The 26,358-nt window shown below is 32.5% G+C and overlaps 2 protein-coding genes across 3 annotated transcripts; both read left to right on the top strand.

Moving 5' to 3' along the window:
• Window positions 1-841: 841 nt before the first annotated feature.
• On the top strand, window positions 842-12,917 carry LOC120352772 (putative inorganic phosphate cotransporter; the record flags this gene model as incomplete). 2 transcript variants are annotated; one of them, XR_005572102.1, is given in 5 exon segments in its annotated part: window positions 842-991; window positions 2,470-2,602; window positions 3,268-3,506; window positions 11,227-11,874; window positions 11,917-12,917. XR_005572102.1 is itself a non-coding variant. In XM_039434976.1 (4 exon segments), coding segments are annotated over 4 exon segments (780 nt in total), but the record flags the coding sequence as incomplete, so codon positions are not given.
• Window positions 12,918-13,690: 773 nt separating this feature from the next.
• Window positions 13,691-20,979, top strand: LOC111045985 (UDP-N-acetylglucosamine transferase subunit ALG14 homolog). The gene is made up of 2 exons (XM_039434977.1): window positions 13,691-13,834; window positions 18,777-20,979. The coding sequence occupies exon 2, from the start codon at window positions 19,746-19,748 to the stop codon at window positions 20,478-20,480; it is 735 nt and encodes a 244-aa protein (XP_039290911.1). The 5' UTR covers window positions 13,691-13,834; window positions 18,777-19,745; the 3' UTR covers window positions 20,481-20,979.
• The last annotated feature ends 5,379 nt before the right edge of the window (window positions 20,980-26,358 follow it).

Below are 26,358 nucleotides of genomic sequence, written 5' to 3'. Positions count from 1 at the left end.
AAATTTGGAACATATAAAAGCGCTAAATAGAATTGTACGATGCTTGAATACATGACAACAAATACATATAATTCCAACTTAATTTATTGATGTTCAAAGTAGATGTTTAAACTTTGTTTTAATTGAAAGACAATGTAAATTATCAAGTAATATTTATTTTATTGCAACACAATATTAGACTCAACTCTTCAAGAGGCAAGAGCCATTTCAAGGTACTAAATAAAATAGCATTAATTGATATACATTTATAAGTTTATTCAATAAACTGTTTATTCATCTCATTCACACTTGCAAATGGCTTTTGAAGGTTGAAACTAGTTGGTTGCAATAAAATAAAGGGTATTTAACAGTTTTTATTGTTTTTTTTATAATCTGAGTCCTAAAAGAAAAGTAGATAATCATATTTAATATAAGGTATTGTACATCGAATCAATAAACTTTTTGTAATAATTATATTAAACGAAAATCCAAATTGAATGCTGTAATCACCCCCAAGACTTCTGCTATTGCAAATATTGACAACAGGGTAAACAGCTAGATGGAAATTCGATGAGCGCTACTATTCAAAAATTATTTGCAAAATTATTCAAATAATTGTTGTCAGTATTTGCAATAGCAGAAGTCTTCGGGGTGAATTACAGCATTTAATTTGGATTTTCGTTCAATAATAATTATCAATTCATCAGCATTTGAATAATTATTGCAACATCTCAGTATATTTCCATCTGTAAACTTTCTTGTGAATTACCGTATTGTTTACGGGACTTTGTTCAATTGAGATTGTGAATTATTGAATACAGTGATCAATTGAGATTTAAATTTAAAAATAATATTTACACAGGATCTGGCCACACCCTGGTCGCAAATCCTTACATCGGTTCCGGTGTGGGCCCTGTTGATAGCGGAAGTCGGCCATGACTGGGGTTTGTACACCATGGTCACAGATCTACCCAAATATATGAGTGACGTCATGCATTTCAACTTTGCTGAGGTAACCATTTTTCACTTCATCACATTCATAGTTACCTAATAATAATGATGATAATATTGAGTAAATAATTACTGTTACAAATTGATAAATACTTACCTTCATTATTGAACGAAAATCCAAAGTCAAATGCTGTAAACGGGTCGATGTCAAACGAGGCAAACGACAGAAGAGTCTTGCGACAGTCGAGACCACCGACGGTAGAGACCTGCGACATTCGAGGCCAGCGACGGTAGAAAACTCTGAAAAAGAGGCCTCAAATGTTGCCTGTGTCAGGCGACAGTGAGGCCTCTTTAATTTTTGAACAGCCCCGACAGTTGAGACCTGCGACCGTAGAGGACTCCTGAAAAAGGTTCCTCAAATGTCGCCTGGGCTAGGCTCTCCAGAATGGCAGACAGCACCAAAAGAATTATCATTTAATTAGTATGGATTTACCAGCAATTGATCTTATCTCACGAGAAATAATATCTAGAAATTTTAATCGACTTGATCAAAATAATCTGATTGTTGACATGACATGGTATATCATTCTAAATTAGAGTATTATCATAATTTCAAAGTTAATAATATTTTACAGTTTAAAGTGATTAGTGAGTACTATATTTTGTTATTCCATTTGGTTTGTAAACAATCTAAATTAGAACTTTCTGTTTTCAAATGTTTGTACTGAAAATTGGTCCTGAATCAAGTGTATGGAAACAACCCACTTTTTGGACTATTTATTGTTTATAAATCAAAATTCGGGGAAGAAACAGTTTTGGGCTGTGCCTGTTAGTCCTTCCCCAATCATTTTAAAGAATTGTGTTCTGTTTATCAATAAATAAATAACGAGCGAAGCTCGGTGCCCCGATATTGATAATATTAAGTGAAAACCTAATTATTGTTACAAATTTATAATACTTACTTTATTATTGAACGAAAATCCGAAGTTAAATGCTGTAAACCACTCCGAAGACTTCTGCTACTGCAATTATTGACAACAGGGTTAACAGCTGGATAAAAATTTGATGAGAGCTACTATCCAAGTACGGTATCAAATTTTAATTTCCTTCTGATAAATACTGTGTTGATAATGATCATATAATTTATTCACTGTTATTATAATATACTCGTGATTGGTGAAATTAATATAGTAGTCATGAACTTCCAAGTTATTTGAATTAATCTCTGGCATTCGCTTCTCTGGCAACTGTGTATTGACATCACAAATTTTACTAGTTAATAAAATTTATTTATTTATTCTTTTTTACAATAAAGCACAGATCGGGAGAGAAAAACTAAGAATACCTTGAACTATTTCTCTCCCAAATTAGGTAACATTAAAAATCCGAAATGAGGTTGTCTTCTAGATTTCCACAAAATTTTCAGCCCAAAAATATTTATACAAAACATTCTTTCGAATTTAGATGTTCCAAATACCAGAATAATGTGAATTGAATCATTATTCATAATATTTTAATCTCATTGTAATTTTTTTCCAGAATGGAATTCTATCAGCTATACCCTACTTGGTGATGTGGTTCGTCTCTATCTGCTCTGGTGTGATAGCTGATTGGGTATTGGCTAATAGATTAATGGGCGTGACTACTCTCCGGAAAGTGCTAGCCACTATTGGTGAGTTGGGATAATTGTTTATCAATCATGATTGAGTGATTGGAAAGATCTAATGTATCAAATTCTACTTATACAACATAAAGATAACTTATTACTACCTTGTACTAAAACTATAGTGCAAGATAATTCAGTATATCCAAAAGGATGTATGCTGGCTGCACTAGCTTATTTGGAGAAATTAAAACTGAATGTGATAATTATGTATTTGATAATTTTGATAGGAACAAAATTTTAAATGACCGCCATTTTGTTTTATTAATTTGAAAAATTATCATAATTTTTTGTAGCTTTGTTTAAAGTTGTTATAAATGATTGTGCACAGTTTGAATTCCGTATTTCAAACATTATTTAGAAAGAAAAGTAAGTAAAGAAAGAAAAATGGCCGCTGTGTGAGTAACTGAAGACTTCCGACGATTCAAATATGATATTTGGACTTTTTCTGTAGTTGAGAAGTTGATTTTGTGGTAATATTTCATATTAATAAAAATACTAAGCAATTGTCAAAAACCTCAGATTTATTGATACTAGAAAGACCGGTTTCGGTTGTTACACCAATGTCATCTCTGATAAACTGAGCTTGTCAGCTGGAATATGAGTAACCCTTGAAGACAGAACAATAAAATCTATTCTGATAGTTACTGTAATCATTCTTTCACTTTTTCTAGGTGGTGTGGGCCCGGCAGTAGGGGTAGTGCTAGCTTCGTACGCAGGGTGTGACAAAACCCTAGTCTCAGTTCTGTTTGCGGTTGGAATGGGATTGATGGGCTTCTTCTACGCCAGTCTGCGGGTCAACGCCCTCGATTTGAGTCCCAACTTCTCGGGAACCATAATGGCGCTGGTGAACGGGTCGGGCGCTCTGTCCGGAATGGTCACGCCGACCTTGGTTGGCCTGCTTACTGAAAATGTGGGTTTTTTTGAAAATTGAATAGTGTTTTATCAATAATTGCTTATGAAAATGTAGGTTTTTTTTTGAAAATTGAATGGTGTTTATTAATTACTTAGGCCTAATGGAAATGTAGTTTTCTCTAAGTTGAATTCATTTATACATTTATACATTGATAGAATAATATAATTCTTAACTATGGATGATGGGGGAGGAACAACAGGCTTAAAGCCCAAAACTGATCCTTTCCCAAATTTAGATAGAAAAAATAATTTTTAAAAACAATTTTAATTGTCTAAGAATAGGTTATGTTTACACTTAATGATTTTTGTCCAATTTTGAGTCCAAAATATTTATAAACTAGGAATTTAGAATTTAGAAAAGTTAAAAACGAAATTAAATAAGAATACTTCACTAAATCATCACTAATAACTGAAAAATACTGCTGTATCATAATTGAAAATTTTAAAACTTGAAAGAAAACTCAAACTTACTCCTAAAACAACAGTGGTTGTTTTAGAATTGTGTTTTAATCACAGTGAATGTGGTTTTCTTCAAGATTTGAAGGTCTTTTGTTTAGGCTACTCACAAAAATGAAGGTTTTCTCCTAAAGTAAGATTCAAGTTATGATGTCAGCACCTGATTTACATTGGGATTATCCTTGTCTGATGTTAATAAGTTCTATTCTATATTCCATTTCACTCATTTATTGTATAAATACTATAATCATAATACAATTATGACATTGGAGGAAAAACTAGGCTGAGCCTGTACTATTTCTCGCCAAAAATTTTGATAAATGTTAATGTTGTCCAAAAGATAGGTTATGTAATCTCACACTGCTTCGTCACTTGATTTCGGTCCAGGAATGATGATTAAAAATTTTGAATTTTGAAGGTTGATTTGATACTCTAAATAAAGCACAGAATGTATCACAATAAATTAAAAACTTAAGAAATATTGCACTTATTTAAAAAATATATTATATATATATTCTATTCTATTATCCTTGTCTGATATCGACACAGCATATTCCAAAGAAGAAAGGGGAATATTCAATTTTCTGTGATAATGAGATGTGTAGTGGAGAGTGAAAAGTGACTAAAACTTATTTTTAACTCGTAATCTAAATTTGGAAGAGAATATCAAAGGGTTCGGTTTGCTTGTTTTTGATTTTTCAATATAATTTTAATGGGAAGTGATTTTGTAGTAATAAATAAATAAATAAAATGAGTAAATGTGAGAAGGAAAGGAGGGGAGAATGCTAGATAATTGAGCTTTTTATAATATTTTAATAAATTGTCAAATCGAATGCATCTATTTCCTTTCAAGAAAATTAAGAGAAATATTTTCATGAAGATAATAGAATTCAGAGTCAGAAGCTGCATCATAAAATGAAAATTTCCCCTGGAATTGAAATTTCATGAATGTTGCCGTGCTACCAATTTTTCCTTAAACGGTTGGAATAGCATTTAACACCTATCAACCTAAGGATAGTTGTCGGCTCCAATGAAATAGATTCTTGATAAATGTGAATGGATCTATTGCCTATGAATGAGAAATCCAGTTTTCAGAGCAAATTAATTATAATCTTCAGATGATTTATACAAATACACAAAGAAAATATAATCTTAAGCCTAATTATTTAGAGTATTACGAACTAAAATACTTATCTAGTTTACAGTTGAAACACAGTGGCTATTGGCTTGAAAATACAAACAGCTATTTAATAACAAACTAGTACACAATAACTTGTATAAAACTCAATTTAAAACATTAATAAATTCACTTAACAGACATAATTCAGAGCACAAAATTACACACAAACAGCCAGCCATGTTTTCAGAAGAAAGAACACGGAAAAACCTAAGTTGCAAGTCACACAGCCAACGCCTCCAAATTACAGACACGTCACCAAAATATTATAACTTACAAGTTTAGAATTCACATTCTACATCTGTTCTCAATAAAACTTTATTTTGAAACTGTTATTTTAAATTTATATACATATCTCGATTTAAATAAACTATTTATCTAGTAATTTGTTAACCCTGCCTCGGTGACACCATGGAACATGCAACAAACATTTACGATAAAATTCTCCGTCAAAAAGTTTGTCCGTCTATTGATGACTCTGACATTTACTATAAAGTTCCATAGATCTCGAATTGAAGATTCGATTCAAATGTGAGAAAAAATGTAATATTACAAATACCCCCCTCTTGACATAAAAAAATTTTACTGTTTGGAAATTTAAGAAAAAATTGACATTGACCCTAATGAAATTGTTGAAATTTAAATTCGAGAACAGTAACAATTTTTTCTAGAAAAACATTACATGTCATCCAAAATTTGAAATTATTATAAAAATTCATCAATAGCGTTTGTTATATGTTTCCAAACAATATCTCAAAATATAGAATATCATATTTACTTTTGATTTAGCTTTATAATTTAAAGAAAAATATCTCAACAGAAAGTTTAATATGTAAAGAATAGTTTTTTGAAATTGCACATAAATTTAATAGATAGAAAAATTTAATTTTTATTGCATAAAAAAAAATTAGTATGTTGAATAAAAATTTTATTATTATTTTTTTTTTTTTTTTTTTTTAAATGAATTGATGAATTGTTACATTTAATTTCCACATAAAATTTCAATAAAGAAAAAATGTTCATTTCTTTCACTATTGACGTGGTTGATTTTATTGATGCACATTTTGGAAACAGTCCGTTAAGGCACTCAGTATGATTTTCAGTTAAGTGTGACTCCAATGTGATGACGTTAAGTGTTGGGCTGATCTGGATGCACGTAGTGTTGGGCTGATACTTGTAGTCGACTGATGCATCAAACTCGATACAGGTGACATCTCAGTTAGCATTGCCTCATGCTTTAGTAGACGGCTGCATACAAACTCGATACAGTGACATCTCAGTTAGCATGCTTCATTTTGTAGTAGACGGCTGCATTCCAAATTCAATACAGAGTCACATAAATTTTGTATCATATAATTATACAATTACATTTCAGGCTTGAAATGACATGTAATTCGTTTTTTGGAAAAGAGATAGACGCTGCATACAGGATTAATTTAGGTGAGGATTAATTTAGGTAAGGTTGGTTTTTTGATATTTTCAGCTTTCAAGGTTTAGAGTTCTGCATACAGGAATAATTTAGGAGAGGATTTTTTGAATCAATTCTTTCATGATACTGTGACTGTTCTTCTGAATTCAAAGTGTGAATGTGAACATGGATGGCAATTACCTCCAGGTAATGCAGTAGTGTTGAAGTTTGAGATACAGAGTCAGCAATAAGCATTGGCATGCTATTGGCGTATGCTTTGGTGTCGGCTTTGGCATCGGCGTTGATATTGGCATTGGCGCAGGCATTGGCATTAGCATTGGCACAGATTTTGGCATTGGCGTAGCTATTGGCATTGGTGCAGCATTGGCGCAGATTTTGCATTGGCGCAGGCATTGACGTAGCTATTGGCATTGGCGCAGCATTGTATCAGCACAGGCATCGGCGTAGATTTTGGCATTTTGGCGTATTATTAGTGTTGATATTGTTGTAGGTATTAGTGTAGGCATCAGCATTGGCACAGATTTTGGCATCAGCATTGGCGCAGATATGGCTTCGTTATTGGTGTAGGCCGCAGCGTAGATTTAGGCGTAGATATTGGCGTAGTTATGTCACACTAGTTCGAAAATCACCCAAATGTTCTTAACACTCTTCATGGCGTTCACTTGTTGCTGATTTCGAGATTCACATGATAACTATTTCAATGTTAATGTCTGTGCTGTACCTGTTATCTTAAATGCTTATAAACTAAAAAGAAAAATTTGATTAGGCTATCAATACAATCTAATACACATGAAAATTATTTTTAAGTATTTATGAAATTGTTCTTAACATCTTATTATACAGTCAGCAATACATAAATTGTGAAATATGGACATATCAATGATAATTTAAAAAAAAATTCATTTTCATCTATTCACTGTTCAAATATCAACATTTATCCCATTCTTCAAAATAGAAATATAATTTCATAACACCCTGTATCATTATCAAAATTGTAAAAACAACAGATCATCACAACAAAAATTAATTTCAATAATTTCAGACAATTGATCTTCTATTCACAATCATTTCATAATATATCTGCATTTCATTATCATTTAATATAACATTTCATTTATAGCAAGTTCATTTCACATTTATGATTTATCATTCAGGGTTTCAAAATTATTTAGTTTTAATTTTGTTCAAAAATTGTATAAAAAGCAAATTATTTAATATTATTTAATCATCGTTTGTTGGATACTATAGTTTATTTCGACTCTTCAATGTTCTAAACACAAACTACATTTCATGACAAAACTTTACTATCAATCATTAAACAAGAAACCATTCAAAAACATCAATAATATTTGCTTCAAAGGCAAACAATATTCATAAGTAATCTGCATCTATGGCAATCAACATTATTAATCATTATTTTGCATCTATGGCAATCAACATAAGTAATCAACACAAAAAATATTATCTCATTACTGCCTCTCTAAGTCATAACCTCTGTTATTCCTTCTTTAGGCAATAATGGGTTTCCATCTCAAAAAACAATCACATACCAGCAAAATTCTAATCAACAAACCCCACTAAAAATTCTACATACACTCCAGCATCCATTTCAAACGATAATCAATCATATCAAAATTTATAGAACAAACAGTTTTAAAATTTTGAAAAAGATATCAATCACAAAAAAACTTATTTCAATTAACATATAACAAAACGTTTTAAATTGAACCATTATTTTTAAAATAATTTAAATTTAAAGACTGTATAATAAGTACAAACATTTCAAGACTATAATACAAAGATGATCAAGATGAATAATGGGTAAATAAGTTCCCTAAAAAATACAAAAAAGAGGAAAAGAAAACTGGGTAAATAAATTCCCTAAAACAACACACCATTTCAATAAGTGATACATGATGAAAAAATATACCACAAGCAAACAATATTTACACAACAATGGATAGATTTTAGAAAAGTTAAGTTTTATCAACAATTTAAAGATTAGGAAAATAAGCTACTATTTCAACTTCCAAAATTATTTCAGAAAAAATACAAATTTAAATGACTATGGACAAGATTGGTTAAGATGCATCATAGAAGAATTCTACTGAACATTACACAAAGACAGGAAGAATCGAAAATTGAAAAGATTAAGGGCCAAGAAAAATAGGCTACAGGAAAGAAAAAAGACACGATTATGGACTCTTACCATACACTGTGTAGTGATTATGCTATTCTGAATCCCGGCATAACACAGGATTCCTAATCCTTGTGTGTTGGGGAATACCTTTCATCATGTGATTCACTGTCATCATCTTGTAAATAAGCAACTTGAAACAACCTTTGAATACTAATACATCAATGGAAACTTTGCGTTTTGTTTTCTTCAATAGCATGATTTTATTCATGGGTTCATTTGTTTCAACAAAGCCGTTTTGCCTACAAAAGTAGTCATGTTCACTTGAGAATGCATTGCATACACCTTTTCAATTCTCAGTTGAAAATTGAACTCATCAACTTGACTCAAAGCAAGATTCATTTTGTTTACATTGTTCCTAACTCCACAGAAACCTGTCTCATGTAACATTCACTTTACTTATAGTTTTCCTAACTTCAATGTAGCAATATTACTTTCATGATAGTTGACTTTCAGTGAAGACAACTCCCTACCTACTTCTTTATTCAATTCTACTATCTCACTAGGGTGACTTTTCAACAACAGTAACTAGGCCTACATTTTCAGAAACTTGAATGAGTTGATCTTGTACTTAACACTACTATCATCCTGCTTCAATTGTTTTCATCTTATGATTTTTAATCAATGTCTCATGTGCATTTTTCAATAGAAGGTTTATACTAACCTGCTCTAGTCTAAGCTAGTACATTCTGCTTCATATCATCAAACCTAGCATTTTGATTTTTAAACATTTGGTCTAACTTAGCATTGCTTCATCAAATTTAGCATTTTGCTCATCAAACTTTGTGTGTAAGAATGCTATAAGATTCAGATCATTTTTAATGTTTGCCATTTTGTAATATGCACTGATTCATTAAAACTTGATCTCTCTTGAACCGACCTCCCACTCAGCAACAAACCATTCATAACTATCAAGATATCTATCCACTAATAATTTCTATAACCAGGGATTTCATGGTGTACCATTTGGGACATATTTATTTTGTATTCGGTCCCACAGGGGTACCATTTGCCGTGCTACAATTTTTCCTTAAACGGTGGAATAGCATTTAACACCTATCAACCTAAGGATAGTTGTCGGCTCCAATGAAATAGATTCTTGATAAACTGTGAATGGATCTATTGCCTATGAATGAGAAATCCAGTTTTCAGAGCAAATTAACTTATAATCTTCAGATGAATTTATACAAAACACAAAGAAAATATATCTTAAGCCTAATATTTAGAGTTATACGAACTAAAATACTTATCTAGTTTACAGTTGAAACACAGTGGCTATTGGTTGAAAATACAAACAGCTATTTAATAACAAACTAGTACACAATAAACTTGTATAAAACTCAATTTAAAACATTAATAAATTCACTTAAACAGACAATAATTCAGAGCACAAAATTACACACACAACAGCCAGCCATGTTTTCAGAAGAAGAAAGAAACGGAAAAACCTAAGTTGCAAGTCACGAAGCAAACGCCTCCACATTACAGACACGTCACCAAATATTATAACTTACAAGTTTAGAATTCACATTCTACATCTGTTCTCAATAAAACTTTATTTTGAAACTGTTATTTTAAATTTTATACATATTCTCGATTTAAATAAATATTTATCTAGTAATTTGTTAACCCTGCCTCGGTGACACCATGGAACAATGCAACAAACATTTACTAATAAATTCTCCGTCAAAAAGTTTGTCCGTCTATTGATGACTCTGACATTTACTATAAAGTTCCATAGATCTCGAATTGAAGATTCGATTCAAATGTGAGAAAAAAATGTATTAAAGTTTTGCGAATAAAAATGTATTGATATCATAGAACCATAGAGAAACAATAGCATAAGTAGATATCCATGGTATAGGGTTTTAGGTCGCAACTTTTACTGTTATCTCAAGCCTATAGTCATGTATTTCTTTCCCGTGAAGCTTTATGACGCTGGTAGTCTCTCATATTGTGCCGTTCATACACTCTCACCCGGTCAAAACAGTAAAAATCGACAATAATCGGCTTGAGATAACAGTAAAAGTTGCGACATAAACGCCCTATACCATGGGATATCTACTTATGCTATTGTTTCTCCATGGTTCTATGATATCAATATATCATTTAATAGCAAAACATTCATGAAATTTCAATTTCCAGGGGAATTCTCATTTTATGATGCAGCTTCTGACTCTGAATTCTATATCTTCATGAAAATATTTCTCTTCCTTTTCTTGAAAGGACGCTATTGTTACGCTATTATTACGCTATTGTTTCTCTATGATAGAACCAAGGGAAAGGATTATTGAGTATCGCTTTGATTCTTCAGCAATAAAGAGCATTTTCGTATCAAGCTCCCAATAATTAGTGGAAGGCGTGATGCAGAGTATAATGATCTAAGTAAAGTAATGTACTGCAACTTGAATCACTTATTGTAATTCTTCAATCATAATTCAAATTTTATTCATTTTTAGAAAACCCTGGGAGAATGGCGTGTAGTATTCTGGATCATGGCGCTGGTGCTGATTGTCACAAACTTCGTGTTCGTCTTTTTCGGTTCGGGCGAACTTCAACCCTGGAACGAACCCAAGCCAAAACCAGACGCCGAAGCAAACAATGATCCAACCACGCATGCGCGTGACACAAGAAACGGCACGTTCAGCAATAATGCTCATCTGGAAACAGGAACAACTAAAAACGGAATCAGCGAAACTAACGGAATGAGGAACTAACAAACAAGGGCTTTTGAAATTCGGTCGAATGACTTCATCTATGTATAGTGAGACTTACTTTAAACTGCCAGCTTTGGGTGGATGGGAAGGATGGAATTCACTTCATCAAGATGTCAGTTGATCAATAGATAGGGAGATGTCCACTTCATGAAGATCTCAGTTGATCAATGTGAAGGGTGACGTCTACTTCATCAAGATGTCAGTTGATCAATGTGAAGGGTGACGTCCACTTCATCAAGATGTCAGTTGATCAATGTGAAGGGTGACGTCCACTTCATCAAGATGTCAGTTGATCAATGTGAAGGGTGACGTCCACTTCATCAAGATGTCAGTTGATCAATGTGAAGGTTGACGTCCACTTCATCAAGATGTCAGTTGATCAATGTGAGGGTGACGTCCACTTCATCAAGATGTCAGTTGATCAATGGGAAGGTTGACATCCACTTTGCCAAGATCTCAGTTGATCAATGGAAGGGTGACATCCACTCCACCAAGATCTCAGTTGATCAATGGGAAGGTTGACATCCACTTTGCCAAGATCTCAGTTGATCAATGGGAAGGTTGACATCCACTCCACCAAGATCTCAGTTGCTCAAGATCAGCCTGGGTTTTCCATTTCATACTTCCATCATTGACTGAATGGGAATGGTGACATTCACTTCATCAAGATGTCAGTTGATCTACAATCAGCCCGGGTATTGACAACTTCAATAGGTCCAGTGTTCAGTTTGTCAAGTTCAAGTTACTTTCAGAAAGTCCACTGACAGTTTAAAGTGGGTCTCACTGTATAGATGACGTCATTTGAAACGCTCCATCAAGTTTTTCTCAACTTGTGAGAAGTTATTAATTTTGTAAATAATACTGTGAACTAAGAAAGTCGAATTCCTATTAGTAATGATGCACCTAGATTCTCTTAGGTGTGATACTTATAAACGTGAATAATTATAATAATTAGTCATTGCAAGTCTGTGATTGTACTTAGCGAGTAATTAGAAAAATGTATTGTAAAAAATATATTAAAAATGTTGAAACCCTCAAAATATGATGTGAATGTTAATACTATAATGTTACAAATAATATTATTTTGTAATATTAAAATAATATTGAATTCAGACTGTCAGCATGGGAAGCATTTATGAGCAATCATATTTCAATGTTGTTGAAAAAATATTATAATTATAAATCCATTAATGCTGACAGTTTGAAATGATGGAATTTTCTGAATGTGATGGAAAAATTTGATTGCACAATACGGTATTGTGTAACTAGTTTGTTGAAGAGCTCTTGAAAGAGAGAATATTATAATATTTTTGTCGAGTAGATTTTTGAGAGCTGGTAGTTAAGATAAGATTGATAATGTAAGTTGTTAAGTGTCATTGTTGTCTGACCAGAGAGTATAATATGTTATTGAATAAAATTATTTTCATTGAAAAGTGAGAGTTTTAATTACAAGATTTGATGAATCTTGAAATTATTCCTCAAAATTCCTCTTTCTACATTCATGATTAGTTTACTGGATAGATTGCGTGAAAATGAAAGACAAAAGAAAAGGTCAAACTTGATTCAATTATTGACCAAAAATACCGGAAGCTATGATTCCACTTGTTGTCTATGGATGGAATGAATGAGTGATTATCAATGAATGAATATCAATGATGCTCACATAATTAATAATTATCTATGTTCGGACAAGTGATTATAAAAATATGACAGAAACTAACTGAGATAGGCTGATAAATATTCAGAGATTCTGGCTAAATTGATCTTATTTATGTATCAGCCATGTCTTAGAAACATGTTGTACTTATACTGTTCAAATCAAGTCAATATTCTCACACACATTTTATTTATTGAGAATACATTACATGAAAAACAAAGTACAACTCGAAGAGGTTTACAGCTACATGCCAAAACAAACCTTATTTACATGAAAAGTGTGACACAAATGATTTAGAAATAAGCTAATTAATTTGGTGGTAATTAATTAGCAAACATTGAACGGTCATAGGCCCGTTTATTCAAACACAGCGCCAAATGGTAGTAATGCATCATAGTCGATACATCGATATATCGATGTTTTCTCCATCGGCATCGACATTTTGTCGATGTAACATCTTCGAGAATCGAGATTGAGTCTTCAAAAACAACATAACCTACAAAAAACCTAAAACTCGTGATCTCTAGCCCACGTATTGTAAATGATCAAAGGAGGATTAGACTGATTTTTATGATTATTTGTTACTTGAATAAAACTCTATCATCACGTAATCAACAACCTTTCAACAGTCCAGTTATTTTCAACGTTTGGTAAAAAGGATTTCAACAAGAAGTGTTTATAAAAGGCAAGTTGGTTAGTGCAGATGCTTTATACATTTATACAATATTATTAAATCTAGTTCTTGTACATTTTTAAAATTTATCAAACATGAAACATTCTTCCTAATGAAGTATGATAATAAGCTTAGTTTTCGTCCAGCATTTTACATGTCTTTCAAAAGTTTCATGTACAACTCTTTTATTAAAGCCAACTTGAAGGTCATATTACTCATTAGGACACAGGCTTTGTCGTCAGTGAGCCACCAATGGTGTCCGTGTGTAAATCAAGCTTGAACAAAAGTAAGCCATCAGTGTTGTCCCTATGTAAACCAAGAAGGGACATAAGTAAGCTATCAGTGGTGTGTAAACCAAGCCTGAACATCAGTGAAACATTAGGAATGGTGACCGGACTGTAGAATCAAGCAGGAGCGGCCTGGCTCAGCTACGGGCCCTCGGCTATGGCTGATTATGGGGCCCCCCACCGGGGGGTCAGTGGGTCGAATAACCTCAAGCAAGAGGGGTGAGGGTCGGGGGCCCTCCCCCGGAAAATTTTGTATAATAATATTGATGCCTAATAACTGATTTTTACACTGTTTTGGAGAATGTAATACCTAATTATGTCTAAAAATTAGTGGCATTTGGTAGCTTATTAAAATATTTGTAGGTAATTTTTATTGGCCTACATGTTCTTCATGATATAATATTTAAATTTGTATATAAATATTTATTATATATTCAAGTGTCCCCACACAGGGTAGCCTATAGGGAACACATATTAGAAATTAGGAAAACAATATTGTATTTGATTTTTGGAATGCATTTGATTGTATAATTATTTTTTTTTTGAATAAAGAATTTGAATTTGGGGGGTCCCTTGGCCTCGGGGATCTCCGACCACCTGACCTGGCCAGACCGCCCCTGGACTCAAGTGAGTCACCAGCCGGCGACTATCCCTAGTGTAATAAACCAAATAAGAACTTATACCCTGGAACTCGCTTTGACACTTGATGTCCCAGCCTGGTTTCCTTAGACTGGCCTTAGTGTGTACATGCAAGATTAACATTGTGCACATGGTGTACATGCATGATAAACATGTGTGAACATGCATGTTAATCTTGCGCGCACATCACACATGTTTGCTATGCATGTTTTGTCATCAGCAAGAGGCTTCTAACATAAAATAAACAGGTAATTCATAACACCCCTTATCTCGGTTGAACGAACTTGCATGTCCCAGTCTGGTTTCCTCATGAAATTCGGGCTAAATCCAGGGTGCCCATCCCTGATACGTGTCCCCCCTTGAATTGGGATCCCAAAGAATGTCAATTTTTATTCTAAACACTGAAAGACTGCTGACCCCTTTTAGGTCCCCTTAAGATTTGATTTTGAGGCTCCCCCCCAAGAATTTCAAGGACGCAGACTGCGTTCAAACCCTCTCATTTTGGGCACCCCTGATGAATCAAATCTTTGATCCTGGTGGCATTGAATTCATTGAATTAAACATTATTCATAATATTTCAATCGCATTATAAATTTGGTTTCAGAATGGAATCCTGTCAGCTATACCCTACTTGGTGATGTGGTTCGTTTCTATCTGCTCAGGAGTAATAGCTGATTGGGTCTTAGCCAATAGACTAATGGGAGTCACCACTTTACGGAAGGTTCTGGCTACTATTGGTGAGCTGCTTGAAGTTCCTTAATTCATTCATTTTATTTCCATTGAAATATCAGTTTAGATTCATAATTCACATATATTAATTCAAGATATACAATTAATTAGGCTTTGCCCATGTGAGGAACCTTCGTCAAGTTTTGTATATGTATATTCTGTATTGTTAGTATTTCCTAAGAAGAAGAATAAAAATAGTTTCAATTTCAATTTCAATTTAATTAATTACGACATGATGCAATGGATAATATATATTATGTAACATGAATATAATGATAATCTATTTTTTAAAATTATGTGAAACGTCATAGATAATCTATAATAGCCTATAATAAAATAAAGAATAATTGGCTTACACACGTAGGGGATAGGAAACTCACGTATGACGCATCATCACGTCTCAACTACTCAACTGATTAACTTGGAATTTTGCATATACATTCTTAATTCACCGAGGATGGTTATAGGCATATTTTCAATTCTTCAAGATTTCAGTAGGCCAAGCTTTTAATTAGTCCCTTGCGGAGCAGGGGTTACCTGCTAGTATATTATATTTATTATAGATTCAGATACATTTCCAATATTTAAGGGTTATTCAGATATATTTTATTATTAAAATTGTATGAATGAATTTTATTTTTCTAGGTGGTGTGGGCCCTGCAGTAGGAGTAGTGCTAGCTTCGTACGCAGGATGTGACAAAACCCTAGTCTCAGTTCTGTTTGCGGTTGGAATGGGTTTGATGGGTTTCTTCTACGCCAGTCTGCGGGTCAACGCCCTCGATTTGAGTCCCAACTTCTCGGGTACCATAATGGCGCTGGTCAACGGGTCGGGTGCTCTGTCTGGAATGGTCACGCCGACCTTGGTTGGCCTGCTTACTGAAAATGTAGGTTTTTTTGAAAATAAAATAGTGTTTTATCAATAATTGCTTATGAAAATGTAGGTTTTTTTGAAAATTGAATGGTGTTTATCAATTACTTAGGCCTGATGAAAATGTAGTTTTTTCCAAGTTGAATTCATTCATAGACTACATTTATACATTGATAGATACAATATAATTCTCAACTATGAATGATTGGGAGAGGAACAACAGGCTTAAAGCCCAAAACTGATCCTTTCCCAAATTTAGATAGAAAAAATAATTTTAAATACAATTTTAATTGTCTAAGAATAGGTTATGTTTACACTTAATGATTTTTGTCCAATTTTGAGTCCAAAATATTTATAAACTAGGAACTTAGAATTTAGGAAAGTTGAAAACCAAATTAAATAAGAATATACTTCACTAAATCATCACTAATAACTGAAAAATACTGCTGTATTCATAATTGAAAATTTTAAAACTTGAAAAGAAACTCAAAATTACTCCTAAAACAACAGTTTGTTGTTTTAGAATTGTGTTTTATTGATCACAGTGAATGTGGTTTTCTTCAAGATTTGAAGGTCTTTTGTTTAGGCTGCTCACAAAAATGAAGGTTTTTTCCTAAAGTAAGATTCAAGTTATGATGTCAGCTCCTGATTTACATAGGTATTTATCCTTGTCTGATGTTAATAAAGTTCTATTCTATTATCCTTGTCTGATATCAGACATATTTCAAAGAAGAAAGGGGAATATTTCAATTTTCTGTGATAATGAGATGTGTAGTGAAGAGTGAAAAGTGACTAAAACTTATTTTTAATTCGTAATCTAAATTTGGAAGAGGAATATCAAAGGGTTCCGTTTGCTTGTTTTTGATTTTTCAATATAATTTTAATGAAAAGTGATTTTGTAGTACCTAATAAATAATTTTTTTTTCATTTCATTTATTGTATAAAATACTATAATCATAATACAATTATGACATTGGAGGAAAAACTAGGCTGAGCCTGTACTATTTCTCTTCAAAAATTTTGATAAAATGTTAATGTTGTCCAAAAGATAAGGTTATGTAATCTCACACTGCTTCGTCACTTGATTTTTGGTCCAGGAATTTGAAGATTTTGAATATTTAAAGACTTATTAGCTAGATAAACGCTGTCATCAATTTTTCTTCCTCCTCAAACAGTCTCAGAATGGGAAGCGTATGAAGTCTGTGTGAGGAATGGTTATAGTTAAGGTTATGCAAAGGCTGAAATTAAACTTTCTACTGGTGATATTTTTCAAAGTTTTTCGATTTGTATACTATGAAGCTATCAAAAATAAAAATTTTTCTCAGGAAAACATTTTTTTCGATCATTACTTTTTGAGATATGAGCGCCTAAATTTGAAATTTTTGTGCCAGAACGTTTCAAGTTTGGTGAAAGATAAAACCATGAGACTTTAAGGATAGATTCTTTTTGGTATTGTTGATCTAATAAAACAAAAATTTTCTGAAAATATCAATTTTTGAGAAAGTTATTCAATTTACCAAAAATGACCGAAAATAACTCAACTAAAAGTTATTTTTGGTCATTTTTAGTAAATTGAATAACTTTCTCAGAAAATGATATTTTCAGAAAATTTTTGTTTTATTAGATCAACAATACCATGAAGAATCTATCCTTGAAGTCTCATGGTTTTATCTTTCACCGAACTTGACATGTTCTGGCATAAAAATTTTTAGGGCTGTGCAAAGGCTAAAAATAACTTTCTACTGGTGATATTTTTCAAAGTTTTTCGATTTGTATACTATCAAGCTATCAAAATTAAAAAGTTTTCTCAGGAAAACATTTTTTTTCGATCATGACTTTTTGAGATATGAGCGCCTAAATTTTAAAATTTTGTGCCAGAACATTTCAAGTTCGGTGAAAGATAAAACCATGAGACTTTAAGGATAGATTCTTCTTGGTATTGTTGATCTAATAAAACAAAAATTTCCTGAAAATATCAATTTTTGAGAAAGTTATTCAATTTACCAAAAATGACCGAAAATAACTCAACTAGGCTAAAAGTTATTTCTGGTCATTTTTAGTAAATGGAATAACTTTCTCAGAAAATGATATTTTCAGAAAATTTTAGTTTTATTAGATCAACAATACCATGAAGAATCTATCCTTGAAGTCTCATGGTTTTATCTTTCACCGAACTTGAAATGTTCTGGCACAAAAATTTTAACTTCAGGCGCTCATATCTCAAAAGTAATGATCGAAAAAATGTTTTCCTGAGGAAACTTTATTATTTTGATAGCTTGATAGTATAAAAATCGAAAAACTTTGAAAAATATCACCAGTAGAAAGTTTATTTTTAGCCTTTGCACAGCCTTAAAAGTGAGTCTACAGTATAACTAAATTTTATTATATAACTATTATTATTCGTCAATTTAATCATATTCCTTTCCATTTTTGTTTCAGATACTCCAGCCTACTCCATCAAACAACACAAGCTCTTTCAACAGCATGGATTCAATAGGAAACAAGAAATTTCAACAAACATTGGGTTGAAAACAACATGACTTCAATAGGAAACAAGAAAATCAACAACCATCAGACTGAAAATTAACAACGTAGTTAGCATACTTTAATCTTAAAACTGAAGAAAAAACTTTGAAAAAATTTGGTTACTAGCCTTTCTCCCTTTTCACACTTCTTAACTAGGAAACAAGAGAATTCAACAAATATCAGACCGAAAATTAACAACGTTTGCATACTCTAATAATATAAACACTCTAAATAATCTTAAAACTGAAAAAAATCTTGGATAAATTGTGGTTACTAGCCTTTCTTCCTCTTCACACTTCTTAACTAGAAAACAAGAGAATTCAAAAAATATCAGACTAAAAATTAACAACGTTTGCATACTTTAATAATATAAATACTCCATATACTAAAATAATCTTAAAACTAAAAAAATCTTTGATAAATCTGGTTACTAGCCTTCTCTCTTTTCACACTTCTTAAATAGGAAACAAGAGAATTCAAAAAATATCAGACTGAAAATTAACAACGTTTGCATACTCTAATAATATAAACACTCTAAATAATCTTAAAACTGAAAAAAATCTTGGATAAAATGTGGTTACTAGCTTTCCTATTTACACTTCTTAACTAGAAAACAAGAGAATTCAATAAACAACAGACTAAAAATTAACAACGTTTGCATACTCTAATAATAAATACTCTAAATACACAAATAATCTTAAAACTGAAAAAAATCTTTGAAAAATGTGGTTATCAGCCTTTCTTCCTCTTCACACTTCTTAAATAGGAAACAAGAGAATTCAAGAAACATCAGACTAAAAATTAACAACGTTTGCATACTCTAATAATATAAATACTCTAAATACTCAAATAATCTTAAAACTAAAAAAAATCTTGGATAAAATGTGGTTACTAGCCTTCTTATTCATACTTCTCAACGCTATCTACTTTTTCGCCTGTCGCTTCTCCTACCTTATGTATCAAATCATGTACAAAACAAGGCCAAAAGAAAAGAAACGCGATAAAAGTGTGGATAAAGTGAAAACTCTGATAGTGATTGGATCCGGGGGTCACACGACTGAAATGATGTTGTTAGTTGAAAAGTTGGACTTTAGAAACTATTCTCCCAGAACTTATGTGATCGCCGACACAGATACTATGAGTGAGGGGAAAGTTTTGAGGTGTGAGGGTGAAAATGAGGGTGAAAACGAGGTGAAAGAGGGTAAAAACGAGGCTAAAAACGAGGTAAAAGAGTGTGAAAACGAGGTAAACGAGGTTAATAAAGACTATAAAATCCTAAAAATCCCTCGCAGCCGAGAGGTACACCAATCCTTCCTCACTTCGGTTATCACAACTTTGGAATCCATTTTCTATACTCTACCAATCATGCTGAGGGTAAACCCTGACCTGATACTCTGTAACGGGCCCGGTACATGTATACCAGTTTGTGTGATAGCCTTTCTGATGAGACTCTTTTTCGTCTCGAACAATCGGATAATTTTTGTGGAAAGCGTTTGTCGTGTACAGACTTTGTCGTTGACTGGGAAAATTTTGTTGTTTATTGCAGATGAAGTGTTAGTTCAGTGGCCGGATTTGACTGCTGAGTATCCCAGGGCTAAGTTTATTGGTAGACTGTGATGGTGGTTTTGGTCCATGCAAAATACGTGAAATTTATTAATAAATTAATTGAGAAAATAAAACATTAATAAACAAATTAAACATTGAGAGAATACAATGTTTGACAGGGCTGTAGGGATACCCGTTTATTTAACTAATAACTATGACTAGTTTAACATAACTCATAACTAGTTTATTGGTAAACTGTGATGGCTGTTTTAGTCCATGCAAAATATGTAAAATTAATTGAGAAAATACAGTGTTTGGCAGGGCTGTAGGGATACCCGTTTATTTAACTAATAACTATGACTAGTTTAACATAAATCATAACTAGTTATTGGTAGACTGTGATGGTTGTTTTAGTCCATGCAAAATACGTGAAATTTATTAATAAATTAATTGAGAAAATACAATGTTTGACAGGGCTGTATGGATACCCGTTTATTTAACTAATAACTATGACTAGTTTAACATAACTCATAACTAGTTTATTGGTAAACTGTGATGGCTGTTTTAGTCCATGCAAAATATGTAAAATTATTAATAAATTAATTGAGAAAATACAATGTTTGACAGGGCTGTAGGGATACCCGTTTATTTACTAATAACTATGACTAGTTTAACATAACTCATAACTAGTTATTGGTAGACTGTGATGGTTGTTTTAGTCCATGCAAAATACGTGAAATTTATTAATAAATTAATTGAGAAAATACAATGTTGACAGGGCTGTAGGGATACCCGTTTATTTAACTAATAACTATGACTAGTTTAACATAACTCATAATAGTTATTGGTAGACTGTGATGGTTGTTTTAGTCCATGCAAAATATGTAAAATTAATGAGAAAATACAGTGTTTGGCAGGGCTGTAGGGATACCCGTTTATTTAACTAATAACTATGACTAGTTTAACATAAATCATAACTAGTTATTGGTAGACTGTGATGGTTGTTTTAGTCCATGCAAAATACGTGAAATTTATTAATAAATTAATTGAGAAAATACAATGTTTGACAGGGCTGTATGGATACCCGTTTATTTAACTAATAACTATGACTAGTTTAACATAACTCATAACTAGTTTATTGGTAAACTGTGATGGCTGTTTTAGTCCATGCAAAATATGTAAAATTTATTAATAAATTAATTGAGAAAATACAATGTTTGACAGGGCTGTAGGGATACCCGTTTATTTAACTAATAACTATGACTAGTTTAACATAACTCATAACTAGTTATTGGTAGACTGTGATGGTTGTTTTAGTCCATGCAAAATACGTGAAATTTATTAATAAATTAATTGAGAAAATACAATGTTTGACAGGGCTGTAGGGATACCCGTTTATTTAACTAATAACTATGACTAGTTTAACATAACTCATAATAGTTATTGGTAGACTGTGATGGTTGTTTTAGTCCATGCAAAATACGTGAAATTTATTAATAAATTAATTGAGAAAATACAATGTTTGACAGGGCTGTAGGGATACCCGTTTATTTAACTCATAACTACTATAGAAAACATTTTCAGTTGAAAATTGTATTTTTTTGTTAGGGATACTCTAGAATAGAAATAAAAATATAAGAATCTAAAGCTGCGTTTACATCAAAGCTGTTAACATAATGTTTATTTTCCTGTCCTTTTAGATTCTATTAGGTTGAACGGAACTTGACAAACACATATGTTCATCATGTGTATGATAAGTTATGTTCAATCTAATAGATTCTATAAGGACGGAAAAATTAAAATTTTGTCAATACAATAACTTTGGTGTAAACACGGCTTTAGTACCCATTTTTTAAAAATGGTTTACTTACGACAAGTTTCGGCCATGATGTCATTACTAGTAGTTCTGTGAACAGTAGACCTCACGCATTATTCTCATCCACAAATACCTGATTGAAACTATAGACCTTATGGAAATACAGCAATAGACTGGCTTCTCCACACATCTGTGTAATCACTTGTCAACTGATTTATGATGTAGTCTGATTTTAACTCTAATATTGGCGTATGAAGGAGGCTCCTTTTTCCTTTTATATTATCCATGAAATGCAAAATTTCCAAAAACCTTGTATATAAGTCGACGCACAATTAAAAAAGGAACATACCTGTCAAATTCATAAAAATCTATTGCCGCGTTTCGCTGTAATGCGCAACATATAAACATTTAAAAATTAAGAGAAATGCCAAACCGTCGACTTGAATCTTAGACCTCACTTCGCTCGGTCAATCAAGTAATTAAAAAAGTCAACTTGTCGTAACTAAACAATTTTAAAAAAGGGTACTAAGATTCTTATTTTTTATTTCTATTTAGTCGAAAAATATAATATGATGTAGTTTTTTAATTGATCAATGATGAATTAAAATTATATTCATATTAATTCATTCATTCATTCAATGTGAAGTGATAATCAAATGTAATATTTAACTATAATTTGGTGTCTTAATACTTCTAAATTCAAAATTTCCAGCATATATATATATATTTTTGGACGAAAATTGAACTGGAACCTCTTACAGTAGAATCATAACCTATTTTTTATACATTTCATTATCAAAATTTGGGAATGAAATAGTTTTGGGCCAAGTCTGTTGTTCCTTCCTAATGATATTTATATAATTTGTGATTGTAACCACGAATAAATAAATAAATATAAATTGATCATCACAATTTTCCAGTCAGACCTTATTTATTCCAAGGACTGTAACGATTTTATTAGGATATGATAGTAATATTCTATTAGTTGAATATGGTAAGGTACTTGAGATAGGGTATACAATTTAGACATTCCTATTGATAAGTTATTGATATTAATCTGTATGATGTAATATTGATATTATTTGAAATAGGTAGTCTGATAAGTAGTGAGATTATAAATGAAGACTATGATAAACTATACTTTTGTTTCATTGTGTGCTACCTTGAACTTATATTTCAACACTGATCTCAGAAACATATTTATACAGGTGACACAGAATAACGGAAACTTTTAACAACGCCATAAAACATTAGTGGGAAGGGCAAAAATAATTTTATTCAAACTAATGTAAAGTTCAAAACTTGCCATTTGATAATATTATTAATAAATAATTTATCAATTAAAAATGTCTAGAAAAAATCCTAAATAAACATAGAGCTTTCTGTCCTATATCGTACCGTGACGTGTCGTCCCGGAATGTGAGTGTGAGCGCTGTTATCAGGTCTGGCTGCAACTGTCTACAACGTTGATGGAAAGATACAATTTTCAAGATGTTTGATGTTTTTGAACGGGTAGGTAGTATTATAGTCAACTGTCTACTAACGTTAATGGAAAGATACATTTTCAAGATGTTCGATGTTTTTGAACGGGTAGTATTATAGTCCACTAGACAGCTGATTTATGATGAATAATTCTATAGTCTGATTTTTACGGTAATATTGGCGTATGAAGGAGGCTCCTTTTTCTTTTTATATTATCCTTGAAATGCAAAATTTCCAAAAACTTTGTATATACGTCGACGCGCCATTTAAAAAGGAACATACATGTCAAATTTTATGAAAATCTATTACCGCGTTTCGCCATGAATGCGCAACATAAAAACATATAAACATTCAAACATTTAATCGCACTAAAAACTTTGAAATTTTTCATTGCGTCAAAAACATAACCCACAAAGAAACAAGCAAGGAAATTGATCGAACCAGTCTTTTGACCGTGTTCAAATAATTTGATCGCCCGTTCGGCGGCAGTCAAACTTAACCATCGGATTGACCGTGGTCAAACGTAACTGGGGTTGGTGGAACGAATTATTTCTGATTTAATCAGCTGATAGACTTTAACCATGTTCAAATGCCTTGACCAAGGTTGGTGAAACGGGGCATAAGAGAAATACCAAACCGTCGACTTGAATCTCATTCCGCTCGGTCAATAATTATTGACATATGACCATAGTTGATCTATTATGGTATTAGTACATTTTTATATTGTAACTAGCTGTCAGGCTCGCTTCGCTCGCCATATCCGTCTAGCCAGGGGGCTCCGCCCCCTGGACCCCCGACTGGATCGTCCCAGAATGAGATCAGTAGGCTCGCTTTGCTCGCCTGCATTTTCATTTGAGCATTTTTATCATATGTTAGAACAAATCCAGTCGGGGGTCCAGACTAAACGTCTGGCTAAACGGATATGGCGAGCGAAGCGAGCCTGACGGCTAGTAATATAATATTCCTAGGATTGAAGTAGCAGTGCCCAATCAATTTTTCTGCGATAAATGCATTTATTTAAATCTTCAACTGGTGCCAACCTAACAAAGTCAACTCAACTTAATGCCAACCTGACAAAATTATTAATTTAGTTGCCAGTTAACAACTGTTTCGAAGAGGTACTCCATCTAGATTATAGTTCTATAGTAACATATGATATGGAAATTTCAATTATAATTAAGAGATTGGAAGAAGAAGAATATACATGCTGAAAGACGAACTTTAACCCTTAAAAACAAACCTTAGAGTTAAAATATTGCCAAAAGATTTCTTAGTGCGCCTCTAAAGGCCAACTGAACATACCTACCAAATTTGAACGTTTTTGGTCCGGTAGATTTTTAGTTATGCGAGTGAGTGAGTGAGTCAGTCAGTCAGTCAGTCAGTGAGTGCCATTTCGCTTTTATAATATATATATTTATATATCTTCTATATACATTATCTTCTATATAGATTTATATATCTTCTATATACATAAAAGCGAAATGGCACTCACTGACTGACTGACTGACTGACTCACTCACTCACTCACTCACTCACTCACTCGCAGTACTAAAAATCTACCGGACCAAAAATGTTCAAATTGGTAGGTATGTTCAGTTGACCATTTAGAGGCGCACTAAGAAATCTTTGGCAATATTTTAACTCTAAGGTTGTTTTTAAGGGTTCAAAGTTGGTCTTTTAGCATGTATATTCTTCTTCTCCCAATCTCTTAATTATAATTGAAATTTCCATATCATATGTTACTATAGAACTATAATCTAGATAGAGTACCTCTTCGAAACAGTTGTTAACTGGCAACTAAATTAATAATTTCGTCAGGTTGGCATTAAGTTGAGTTGACTTTGTTAGGTTGGCACCAAGTTGAAGATTTGAATGCATTTATCGCGGAAAAATTGATTGGGCACTGCTACTTCAATCCTGGGAATATCATATTGCTAGCCGTCAGGCTCGCTTCGCTCGCCATATCCGTTTAGCCAGACGTTTAGTCTGGCCCCCGACTAACATATGATAAAAATGCTCAAATGAAAAATGCAGGCGAGCGAAGCGAGCCTGCTGATTTCATTCTTGGTCGATCCAGCCGGGGTTCCAGGGGGCGGAGCCCCCTGGCTAGACGGATATGGCGAGCGAAGCGAGCCTGACGGCTAGTGTTATTATAAAACTGTAATATTTTTACAGTGTAATATTTTTCATCAAGAGCATTTGATAATTCATTTATGTCATAGTATCAGTGTAATACCGGCCGTTCTTATAAAAAGTTGTTCATTTGAAATATCAGGGATTGGTTGGAATGTAAAAAGTTCATTTACTTCTCACTAATTTTGATAAATATCTATTTGATAACGTGTAGAAGTTTACAATCCACTAGAATTTAGAAGTATCTAATCCACTTCAATGTTTTCTTGCAGTTATAGGCTATTGCAATTTTACAAGCCATAGGAGATAACTTGAAAAAATAAATACATTACAAATTGTTTGGTTTGAGATGAAAATGATGCATTATAATGTGAATAAAAATGATAAATTTGTAGAGATATTTGCAGAAAAATTTTTGGTGGAAATCCCAACACAAGCGCTCGTATGGGCGGTGTAGCATTCTGGCAATTAGGCCGCTCACCGCTTGTCACACGCTAAAAATCACTCCTATGCTCAAGC

Source organism: Nilaparvata lugens, chromosome 8 (genome assembly GCF_014356525.2).
Source record: "Nilaparvata lugens isolate BPH chromosome 8, ASM1435652v1, whole genome shotgun sequence".
NCBI classification, from domain to species: Eukaryota; Metazoa; Arthropoda; class Insecta; order Hemiptera; family Delphacidae; genus Nilaparvata; species Nilaparvata lugens.
The sequence above is the reverse complement of the archived record's forward strand: the minus strand, read 5'-3'. Positions and strand labels throughout refer to the sequence as shown.